At 42.7% G+C, this 12,852-nt stretch overlaps 1 protein-coding gene across 1 annotated transcript; it reads right to left on the minus strand.

Moving 5' to 3' along the window:
- Window positions 1-4,162: 4,162 nt before the first annotated feature.
- LOC139709079 (unconventional prefoldin RPB5 interactor 1-like) lies at window positions 4,163-12,749 on the minus strand. The gene is made up of 8 exons (XM_071621042.1): window positions 12,705-12,749; window positions 10,468-10,652; window positions 9,618-9,753; window positions 8,826-8,981; window positions 7,871-8,102; window positions 7,071-7,335; window positions 6,347-6,613; window positions 4,163-4,291 (listed from the first exon to the last, which is right to left on the minus strand). Exons 2-8 carry the CDS (start codon window positions 10,636-10,638, stop codon window positions 4,163-4,165), a joined length of 1,356 nt encoding a protein of 451 aa, XP_071477143.1. The 5' UTR covers window positions 10,639-10,652; window positions 12,705-12,749.
- Window positions 12,750-12,852: the final 103 nt, after the last annotated feature.

Raw genomic sequence — 12,852 nt, forward strand, 5'->3', positions numbered from 1 at the left:
TGTTCTCAAACAGCTCCATGACGAGATGGGACACCAGGGAGCATAGAGAGTAATAGTGCTAGCAAGAGACCAATTCTATTGGCCCCAAATGCAGCGAGACATTGAGATGTACACAACCTCCCGGTGCCCATGTCTGAAGCAGAGAAAAACGAACACCAAAACCACCGCCCCCCTCGTGCCAGTCATTACCACCCAGCCCTTCAAGTTAGTGTCCTTGGATTTCCTACACCTAGAGCAGAGCACTGGAGGTCAGGAATACATACTGGTGATAATGGACCATTACACAAGGTTTGCCCAAGCATATGCTACATCTAACAAGTCGGCTAAGACAGCGGCATATCGCCTGTTTAACGATTTCATTCCCCGTTTCGCATTCCCTCAGCGAATTCATCATGATCAGGGGCGTGAATTCGAAAACAAGTTGTTCGACCGCCTGTGTCAACATAGCCACATCACGCAATCCCACACTACTCCCTACCACCTGGAAGGCAACGGTAATGTTGAACGCTTCAACAGGACCTTGCTGAGCATGCTGAGGAATCTAACCCCCACTGAACGCTCCCGTTGGAAGGACCATCTCCAGAAGGTCGTGCACGCATATAACTGCACGAAGCACGCGTCAATTGGATACTGTCCTTTCTTCCTCCTCTTTGGACGATCCCCACGACTTCCCGTTGATGTGGCCTTTGGCCTAAAGACGACAGAGGATGGAAAAGCTACTCTGAGCCATAGAGAATATGCAGAGAAGTGGAAAACGCAGATGGAGCAGGCCTACAAGTTGGCATCTCAAAACAGCGCAAAGACGGAAGAGGTACTATGACCAGAGAGTTCGCAGTACTGTTCTGAGCCCAGGAGACCGCGTGCTTGTTCGAAACCTTGCCCCACAAGGAGGCCCAGGGAAACTCAAATCCTACTGGGAAGACACGATCTACAAAGTCATTAAGCAGAATAACGACACGATTCCACTTAATGCCCTGCGACTACCTCCCCAAAACCCCAGACAGTCATGCACCACAGAACATCCCAACCAAGAGAGTCCCCACAAAAGAACGGAAACGGTCCAGACCAACTCATACCCGACCAACTCCTACACCTGACAGCGATGACTCCAGCTCAGGAGAGGAAAACTATTACTGGACCGCACAAAGGCGAATGCCCAGACCAAGGGATTTTTCTCAGACCGAGGAAGAACAGGAATTAGCCTCCTCAAGTGGGAATGCATTTACTGTTGAACACCCTGCGGGCCCAAATAAGCCGCCAGAAGGACCACCTAAACCTGAAGCTGCCAATGACAACATCCCGCTTGCCCCAGACCCAACCTTGACCCCTGACAACCCCACCCAACCATCTGCAGTACAGAATGCGCCAAGGAGAAGTACAAGAGAGAGACGGCCACCAGCCACCTTCACATATGAGACCCCCGGTGAACTCGTCAGGTACCCTACCAATGTCGCCCTGGAAAGCGCTAGTGCTTCTAGACGGCAAATTGACAGGAACCCCATGCCTGCCAATCCATACGTTCCCTGGCCTGCCCAACTAGGAGCGAGACAAAATCCCACTACGCCTAACACTTTCACTGTACCCCACTTGCTAAACTCTCCGCCAACCTATCCTGCCCCATCTGTCCCCCATGGCCCCCACTTGCACCAACTACGTACATGCACAACCTATGTTTGAATCTCAGACATATTTTCCTGGAAATCCCCCTCCGGCCCAGCAACCGATGCAGTATCCCTTCCTGCCTGGTCTCCCCTACCATGCGCCACCTCAACTCCAGATGATGACACCACATCCCTTGCCGCCAATGATGACAACAGATGTCCAGAGTCATGTTCTACCAGCTAACCCGCAGCTCTCACAAGGAGGACCACCCCTACCTGTGTAAGCGTGTGATTACCTGTGCCAAAGGAAAATTATGATGCGTTTGCTGTGCCAATGTGTAATTATTATGATAATGTGCTATTGTGCGAATGTGAAGGAAGAAACCATGTGTATGTTGGATCATGAAATGGGATCACTTCTGTGCTGTATTTATAAATATGTCGCGATATTCGATCTAAGGATGTGGGAAAATACCGTCTGTTGAAGGATCACCGCATCCAGCGGAGAATGTGAGAAAGAAAATATCTTGCCATGGAGTTGGCAAGAGTTCTTAGCAAAAGCATTTTGGAGATGATAAACATTATGTGTTAATTTTGTCCAACTGAATGACATCGTCATCACATACAAAGAATTGGATTGCCCAGTGGTCCGCATTTGCTGATGAACGGAGTAAACCTCGATGAATTTGGCAGCTTTCTTAACTTCCGAAATGTTGTCGTAGCTCGATGTGATCGGACTATGAAAGACTCAAGTTTATTATCATATGTCATAATGATGAAATTACACTGTACAAATGTATTGCATTTTCGTAGGAAAATGCTTTGATGGAATGAAATGGTTACGTTAATTGATGTTAGACTATATTTTTTTGTTAAGTTTGAAATGTCTGGTAGACATTTGATTTTGGAGGGGAAGGGGTGGAGCCCCCACAAATAGGACCCCCCTATAAATTTTTGAAGTAATTATTTAATTATTATGTAATTAAAGACAAAACGCATTTTGAGAATAATTAGTATTAACAGAAACCCAACATACAGTTCCCCCCCCCCCCTCAGCAATACAATTATCCCTAAATACTAAAGTTGTCCCTCCAAGGAAACACCCTGTCCCACCCCAATCTGAGAGTGAAGCATCCCAGCCCTATGGGGGGTGCAAGGTGGATCCATGGTGATGCGGTATTGGTGGAGGTCAGTAGTTGTGCTCATCACCACCATTCAAGCATCACATGGATTCTTTCTTCTTCTTTCAATAGATACGCCCCCCTCTCCGGGAGGGGCGCTACAAAGATACTGTGTAAGTGTTGTTACCATCTTCATGTTGGTAAATAAGTCTGAACAGTGAATTTGTTTAACTCATCGAGTCCAAGACAGAATATTTCAGTGGTTTGATGCTGCACTATTTTTTTTTTTCAACTACAATTCCTATCATCCACTGCTAGGATTTCATCAGGTAGAACAAAACATTACCTTTTATTTGAGGTGAAAGCTATTGTTTCAGTCTCAAATTGCAAATGTTTTGGTTTCCCCCCCCCCCCCCTTGATTTTGTGTGGATTTAATTAATCTAAGCACTTCCATCTAATCTTTCTCCCACATACAATAAGCAGTGAAATTCAGATGTGCCAATTTGGTGATGACAAGATGGTTATTTCTGCAGCAAATATCCCTAGGATTTGATGGGTTAAAGGAAGCCAAGTAGTTTTTACACTTACATTCAACTTTGCACTCTTATATCAAGGATAACCTATCTCATTTTACATCCAAATGAATGCAGTGTTATCCTTTTATACCCATGATCTAGTGTTTCACGGAAACACACAATAAATTGGACGATAACATTTAAACACATGATTCATATCTAAATTTCATATTTTCTATCACAAATGTGTTCTTTCCTTCAGCCAGCTTTCATTTTCTTGATGATAAAGAGGTTTTTCAGTTAATTCCATACAAAAATATGTTAACATAAAGAATCATATTTCTTTCTCCAAGATCTTACAACTACGATTAAGTTATTAGGCACTCATGCCCATCACTATAGGGCCTTGAGACAAAACCTAACCATAATGCTGTGATTGTACATTGGAAAGATATCAACAGGCATATCACTGCAATTTAGATCTAAAACTGGAAATCAATCATCAAATTACTGCCAAATCCATGGGCGTCCACAGATTGGCTACCAAAAGATGAACATGGCACATTTCAAGCCCAGATGAGTCAGGTGGTCATTGAAATTGCCCAAGTGGTGACATACACGTTGTAGGTTCGCCCGCATAGTGAGATATGGGTTCAGACACCTATTGAATGGTGATGGTGTTGTTTGGTGCATATGACTATGACAGAAGGCTGGCACTGCTACTCAGATATTGCTAAAGGGGAAGGAAGGGGGGTGCATCCCTATCGGGAAGTGACCATATAGCCTAATGCAAGCTACTCTTATAGCTGAGGGCTTAGACAATTTTGGCAATGTGTACGACTGGGCCCAAAAGCTGTGGGTTAATCGCGATCCTAGATATGCATCAATGCTCTCGGTTCATTTACATCCCTCCCAGGGTCTCTATCATCTCTTCCCCTGTCTGGCTGCTTTGAACTTTGACACACGCTTTGATCCTTGACCCTGCTCTGAAGGAACGGGAGCTGCACTGGGTACTGCTGAATGGCTGTGCTCAACAACGTTTCCTGTAAATGCCTGCAGAAGAAAAATGGAAATGAAGCATGATTCTTGTTGTATTTTGATGCAATCAAAACACAAATTAGGCTAAATTCTCCAATTTCAAATATCATATGAAGCAGGTATACATCCACATGTTAGATAACCACCTAACATCAGTGCACCTTAGCATCAGTACATTTTATCCCATGACCTTTTAACTCTTAATGTGCCAGGCCCAAAACCCCTAACGTGCCAGAGGTTTTTACCTAACGCCAGAACGTTTCGAAACTGGACTGACAATGAAATTTAAAACCGTCATATCTCTGAAACTATTGACTGTTTTGAATTGAGTTCTACACAACATATATCAAGAAATATTTGCTCTTTCGTGTCATGCTGTCAGTTTGCCACAATATCTATCTGAATCTGAAATATTGCAGAAATATTTGATACATCAAAAAAAATTATTAGAAATTTTTGTGTAGTATGGAAAAAAAGAGTCAGTCTTGTTTTTTCTTCAATAGAACGCTCCCTTGGCTCTGTGAGAAAGTTTTAGAGCAACATCTCCTCTTTCAAATGATAACAAAATTGCCTTCTAGAATTGTATGATTCCAAAGATACTAGCAGTTTATTTTGTCTTAGCAATTTCTCTTTCTGCCTCAGTAATTCATTCTCAAATCTGAGTCCTTTAGTCCCAGATCCTGTATTTGAAACTAAAGTAATTGTCCCGGGCCCTGGAATAGTGTCTTTTGTCCACCTGAGAAGTAAGAACCTGCTAATCCTCCTTTTGTCTACGCGGACCGCGGGCGGGCGTACTCTATTGAAATCGGCAGGCCTTTGTCCACGCGCAATTCCTGTGCTAGCGTGGGGACGATTAGTGACGTTCACCAAAACAAAAGGATGAAAGACTTGACCGACGAACGAAAGCTGACCCTCTTTGAGGGACAAAATCAAAGCAGCTTCCCGCAGGACAGCGTCCAAGCGGAACAATGTGAGTGGAACCGCATAGACAATACACGCAGAGTCAATAGCATACACACGCGTGGTTTACCTATGAGACTTTTGATCCATACACACCTCGCAGAGGGTGCGCCCACTGCTGATTTTCCCGATGTGAAAAAAATACACCTAGCTGAAAAATCGTGAATTTACTCAAAATTTTCCACTGTAAGCATGCTCATATTTTTAGTGGAAACGATTGCTATGCTAATCAGCTACCAGTACATATCATTGGCAGTTGCTTGGTGTAACACATTACTGTACCACAAGAATTTAAATGATCAATGCTTTTCTCGCTGTTCTTAGTCGCCGATCGGCGACCATGGCACGTCAGGACTAAGGTCGCCGTTCGGCGACCATGGCACATTAAGAGTTAAGCTACCTTTTCATTGTTTCAATTCATTTTGTCTCCTAAAGAAAGAAAGAAAGAAAGAAAGAAAGAAAGAAAGAAAGAATCCAATTTATATGACCCATAATCACATTATACTGACAGAGTCAAAGTTATTGAAGCTAGGTAAACTGCCACATAAGGTGATTTGGCTAAACATTTTAAAAATGTCATATTTGCTGGGGGGGGGGGGGGTGAAAATTACATATCTGATAACTTATCTAACTCCTGTTATTAAAGTCCAGACTATTGAAAAGTTTCAAAATATGTCAGGTTTGGGGAAGCATGTTGCTGATATGCTGTGAATTGACTGTTTGTGTATGAATACCACATCTCCTGCATGCCTGATGAATCTGAACACTAATGTCGAGGGGGTTGATACCATCCCCTGGCCATTTTAGGGTTAAGTTCAAAATCAAATTTTTCAAAATCTTTTAGTGTGTCTGTGGCAGACATTTGGAAATTGAATGACACAAATTCTACATCATGGGAAGCACAGAGTCTGGAAAATCGTATCATTTGAGGAGACTGATGATAAACCACTTTTATTTCACATAATGAAGCAGCAACAGCTGCAAGTACAACTTTATTGTCTCCATACTAAACTACTTCTCTTGCTGCTGTTATTCAGCACCTAGTTGCAATCACATGTTTTCTGCATTGGACTAATTTGATTGATGTGAAAAGAGAAAAGAAAAACTTACAGACACAGGCGCAGGTAGAGGCTGACACTTTCCCTTAGCTTCTTCCTTCCTCTTGGATGTAGATTCTTCCTGATGTGGGACAGAAGTCTGCTTAAGAATAGACGTGGGTTGTGCTTCTGACGACTCACGCGAGTGCTTGAGAATGGACCTGGGTTGCACCTCTGACGACTTCCCACCCTCACCACTGCTCTTGGAATGGTAGAGCTCATAGATATCGCCGGGAGATCTGGGCGACACATCTTTGCCATTCTCCATCATGGGTGGTTCCTAAACAGCGAAGGAAACAAAATCATGCATTGCACATACAGTAAGTGCTATCTAGTGACTCAAATGGACATTTAACATTGTAATGAACCACATTTTTGTGTCCATTACTCATAGCAGTATTGCAGCCCCTAATTCTAACAATCTTATGTGTTACTTGTAAAGGTCAATGCTTCCACACAGGAAAATTACTACCAGGGAGGGGAGTACTTGGTCTGAATCCCACCCAGGGCATTCAGGTTTTCTCCACAATGTCCATCTTGACCAAAGTACATGACGCAAGGGAATGATAATTTTGATAGAGCAGTGAAGAGGATTGATGAATAAGACAACATTCATATGATGAAGATGATGATGATAATTATCATTATCATCATTATCATTACCAGTAATTATCATTACCATCATTATCATTAGTGCTGCTACCATTAACTAACATCATATTGAAATGCACAAATACCTGCTTGTCCTGCCCCTTATTGTGTGTGAAGTGGATGACTGATGTCGAACCTGGTCCATCATCATCATCATCCTCTTCATCCTCATCATCGCTGTCATCTTCTCCCAGATTGAGAGTCATTTCTGACGTGGGAGGTGTCTGCTCATCGTCCCAGTGAACGTGCCTTTGATTTGGTCCCGTCACTGTTGGGAGCCTAGCTTCTTCAGCTGCTGTGGTTTGTTTGTGTGACGCTACTGTCTCCTCCTCATAATATTCATCCAACATGCTGCATAGATAGAAATGAAGATGATGCATGCATTGTGAAGAGAAACGAACCTGTACCTTTCTCCCCTAACGTACAAATTCAGTACGGATAAACCTCCTTAGACTGAAGAAGAAGAAGAAAAAAAAACACATCGCATATACACTCCTACATCCTCCTTACCTTCTATCTGAAAACCACAATTTTGACATCAGGGGGGCATTTCATGAAGCGTTTTGTCCGACAAATTTGTGCGGCAAATTTGCTTTCAGCCAATTAGATGCAAGGATTTCAGTAGCTTATAACAGTTTGTCAGAAAAAATATCTGACCAAACGCTTCGTGAAATGCCCCCCAGATATTAGAAATTGCACCATAATGAAGCACTTGTGATAAAGGGGACCCTGCTAAAACTGCAGGTGTCTGACAACCCAACTTGGAGAACATCTCAGCAATTTCAGCAACTTCAGCAACATCCTAGTAACATCCAAGCAACTTCAGCAAAGTCAGCAACACAAAATATCTTGACAGAGTGATGAATGGCATGCATAATACACTTACTCCATCTCATCCAGCTCTTCCTCCTGCCTCTCCAGTTCATCCAGTCTGGCCCACAAGCGCTCCTCTTCCTCGCTCATCGCTTTGGTGTCTACACCCCTTTCCCCCATCCCCTCCTCTCCTCCGCTCCCAAGACTCTGGTGGCCTCCAGATGGCTTGGTTGTTGCCGTAGTTTGTGGTGGTGGTGACGGCTCCGCAGAAGCCTTCTTCTTCTTCTTGTTTGCTCTCCTCTGCTCTGAAGTTTCCAGATGTAGGAAAAGATGAAAGTGGTGTGCCACTTGTTAGTGCTTACAGTTACCTTGGCTCTACGGTTATAATATAATTTTCCCAAACCTAGATGTCCATTCAGATGGCAAATCTATAAAACCATCAGAAGTTGATATTAACCAATCTCTTCAGTTTTATGCTTTGGCACTTCGAAGGCCATAGTTACTTGGTGGAAAACAATCCCTACAGTAAATACTGGAAGAAAAGGACAGACTTCTGGAAATCGGTGAATTAAGATGCATCTTCTCTCTGAGTGAATGCACTTCATACACTGCTATATTATGAAAATGTCTTGCATTATTACCACTGAAAATAGGTGACGATTTGATGATACAAGACTTGCAAACACTGTACTTCTACACCTGCATTCTCAGATCGTCACAATGAATGTAAAATCTTCGTTTATGATGAGGGGCATATCAATATTCTAGTGTTCACCAAACAGTGACTACAGGACATAAGCAGAATCTTTCTGCCAATCTTACTACAAAGATACTTAAAAGAGTACCTTAATCATTTCTTCTTACAAGGGGAAATAAATCATAAAGAGAGAGAATAAAAATACTGGTACTGGCCAGAAACTGGCAGTATGACAAATAGCTTGACAACCAAAGATTTTTCTATTTAAAATCCTTTCTTGACATGGTTTCTAAAAGCAATGGGTAATTAGGATCCTGCTGTCACAATGTACCTCTCCATTTAGCCTCTTTCTCTGCATCATAGTCCTCTCTGATCTCCACTACGTCTCCCCGACCTTCTGTGGTGCTCTTGAGGTCTGAGACAAAGCCTAGTCTTGACTCCAAGAGATACTGCTGTTTCTTGAGGTCATCTATCATCTTCCCAACGTCTATCAGAATCACATCCGCAGACATCAGGAGAGGACAGGGTGGGCGAAAAGAGAAACAAAATTATTTTAGGCAATATCTATTCATTAATGAATACAATATCATTGTCAAGCAGATTTATAAAACAACAAAACTTGTCTTTTGTTTGGGTGGAGGGTCAAGAACTAAACTGGAGAAGAGTGAGAAATGGGTAATGCTAACAATTCTTGGAGTGATCGTTGATGAGCCCTTTTCCTCTACATAGTGAATAGGGCTGAAGGTATAAGGAGCTTCATCTGGTACCAGGATGCTTGCTCATGAACGGATGGACAGACAAACAACAAAGCCTGATAGGGAGGAATGCATTAAAAAGATATCCTGGAGAAGATACTTGCCAAGGAATGCCTTGCATCAACATAATATTATATACATAGGTCATATGATAAGTGAAACAAACAACAACAATAACAGACAGGACAGATAAAGATGACAGAAAGAGAGGAGGGGGAGAGAAAGTGTGAGAGAGAGAGAGAGAGTGAGCAACCAAGTATGGGAGAGACATCATGAAATTGCAGCATTCAAATCTGGTGGCAAGAATGCAAATAACTCAAAAACGGAGTGGCACAGAAAGGTGGAGGGACTATCGGCTGCCAACTTACATTTTTTTCGCCGGTCAATGACATCACATGCCTGTTTGGCTGATCGTTCAGCAAACCAGTTGTCCCCCAGTAGCACTAGTATCTCATTGGTGTGAACAAGCTTGCCCGGCATAAAGGCAAGCTTCCCAAAGGGTACCTAGACATGATTATAAGAACGATTGGCTTTAACAAGTTTTTCTGGTTTTCAGGTGCCTAGGCCGCACAAGAAGTAAATACGTTCAGCAGTACTAATGAGTGCACATTGAACTGGTTCTTTTAGTTGCTGAACAATTACACTATGGGTCAGTGAAACAATAGCGGAGTTTAATGTCAAGTTTAATAATCATTTCCCCTCCCTACCCGCCCCTTAAAAAAAAAAAAAAAAAAATGATAATCAATAATCACACAATAAAGGTGTATAATTGCTGTCTAAACAAAAACATGTTATTTTAGCCTCATTTCCTTCATGGAAGAACACAAAAACTGTGTTTTGTTCTGATGATGCAATCAATACCATTTCCATCATAAAAACATGGCATATCATTTTACAATGAGATATAAATCTGTAGTCCAGATAGGCATTTTGTCATCTGAGAATCTACACCTTGGGAATCCAAGAGGACAGAAAGGAATTCCTTTACCATCTAAAAAACTACACTTGAATAAGAATTAGGCATAATCTGGTCCTTTCCAACATCTTAGTCCTTTCCAATATGACTTCATTTCAGCAATAAATTCATATTCTTGTAAAATGTGATAACAAAACCAAAATTTTCAAATTTTCAGCTCATTGCTTGCTCTGTGTGTGTCTTGTACTGTGTATGTGTGTGTTAAAGAGTAACAATTAAACTACCAAGTACCCGTAACCCACCATGATCGGGTGCGACACCTTGTCGGGCAGAGTTGACAATCTGGTCTTGAGTGCGGTGTAATCCTCATCAAATTTTTCCCACTGACGAACCTTCTCCAACGTCTCAAAGAGTGCCTTTTCCTCCTCCTCTTTCAATCTACCAATGTGTGCCAGGTCCGACTCCACAGCCATGACGCAAGCCAAAGCTACATTACGGAGAAAAGTACAATCACTGAAAGGAAATACTGTAAAAAGGAAACCTAAAAATATATATATCTAGGTTGGGGTAAACATAATCTTATTTTTGTTGTTAGAGGCTTTGTTGGGGCCTACTTTACTTTCACATCTGTGACACAGCTTATAGATCATCTATTTTGGATGTAACTATTCATTTTAATAATTGCAACATTGGCTATCAAAGCATGAAACTCAAAAAAAAAAAAGTGTGAGGCCAAAATATGAACTAAAAAAACTTTAAATGACTTCGATACGCACTGGGGAAGAATATAGCAGCAACTTCATGAGGATGATACACTGAACTTTAATTAAGATCACTGGGGTTGTTGATGCAGTAACTACACATCTCTGGGAGGTTCCCCTGCCATAGTATATGAGGGGTTTGGATGGCTGTCCTCTGTCTTTTCATGTTTGACATCTACTGTAATGAGTCTACTACCACACTAGTAACACAACTACGCATATGTGCACATGTTTATCACACATTTCTCTCATCTTTAGTTAGCCGGACCAGACAATGTGCTGCGCACAATGTTTAGTATCTGTACAGTGACATGGAGGTGTATACTTAATCTCATTCGCACAGCGTAAGTTTCCTATCACAGGGCTGCCAACTCTCACGCATTTTGGTCCTTTCTCACTCTCAAACTTTATTTCATTTGCATGCATTTCTATTGATCTCACTCATTTTGACTCCTAAATACAGTAATAGCATTGGCCTATGGGAGTCTCACTCTCAACTAGTTTCCAGTGTTGGCAGCCCTGCTATCAACTCCTCGTTAGCGCTCGTACGCTTTGACCCATTTCCACGGGTCCGAAGAAGTTCGATCCACTGTAGTCAGTGGTCCAATCACAGTCCGGCTCATGATTCGGCTAAGGGGGATGAAAGCCAGCTTTAGCAAACTTCTTTTGGCATACTCGTGAAATAGGCCCCACCACTGCGTATCCGTACAAATACTACGGCGGCTCGCCTGTTTATACTCGTGAATTCAGCCCCACCGTGTGGCGTTCATCGGTAGATAAGCACGGCGGTGGGGCTTTCTTCCACAGTATAGTACTCGTGAATACGGCCCCACCAAACGGCGTTTACGCGAGATGCATACGGCGGTGGGGCTGATTTCCACAGCATAGCATCGCACGGGTGCACGCGCACTGCGGTGGGGCCTATTTCACGATTTTGCCCTTCTTTTGTGACGTCATACTAATAGAAGCACATAAGCATGCACTATCAATGACCATAGCATTACTACAGACTGTAAGATGCACAGAGATGACAATGAAAGCAATGGTGCATTACCTAGCAACACCTACGCGCTTTACTCTTGATGACAGCTCAACCTTGGCAATCTTCGTATCAATGCTAACGGTGACCGGCAGTATCATCCAACAGCATCCCCGCATACACCGGGTAGGCCTATATGCGCCTTTAAGAGTGTATATTTAGGACCCTACATGTTGTAAATTTACCTGGTGGCATTATATTTTTCAGAATGACAGTCGACAGAGGTAGATCTCCAAGTCATGTCCCATACGTACCTACCCAAAATACATCAAAAGCACCGAGAGGTCTCATTATATTATTGATCATTCATGTCATATTGTCATTGCTTCATTTTGGTGCTACATTCTACAATTAAGACTATTTAAAGAGCGAAGAGTGGCAGAATATCTCTCAAAACTCAGCACATGTGATCCACTATATTTGTGCACTACCAGTACTGACTGGTACAGTCAGTGCCAGTGGTATGTATCCATGATCCATCCACACTCTACAGACATAGTAACCGCAGCAGCGACCCCATACGGACAAATACGTACCGTAAATACAGCGCCCCGCGACGGGGTTACAGACATAGATAGTAGTACAGACAGACGACTAGCACAGCACAGCGCACACACAGTTTTCACCACGGCCAATGCAATGTATGGGCCTGCAAAAATAGTCTGTATGAAAACACACACCCGACACACTACCGCAAATTACTGGTATCAAATAAATGTCTTCCTGACTCGGATCTTACGTAGAATCACGTTATTCTGCACGAACTTGCCCAGTATAGAGACACTCTAACAACTTGGTCTGTGTGCGATCAACTCAAATTGCAGAAGCAGCCGCTTCTTCTTTCTTGCGTTGCGTACAGTACTCCGCGGCGGTTCGTTCATGCCATA

Source organism: Diadema antillarum, unplaced genomic scaffold, assembly GCF_040938485.1.
Source record: "Diadema antillarum isolate AM-2024a unplaced genomic scaffold, OU_Dant_1.0 seq00001404_RagTag, whole genome shotgun sequence".
NCBI lineage: Eukaryota > Metazoa > Echinodermata > Echinoidea > Diadematoida > Diadematidae > Diadema > Diadema antillarum.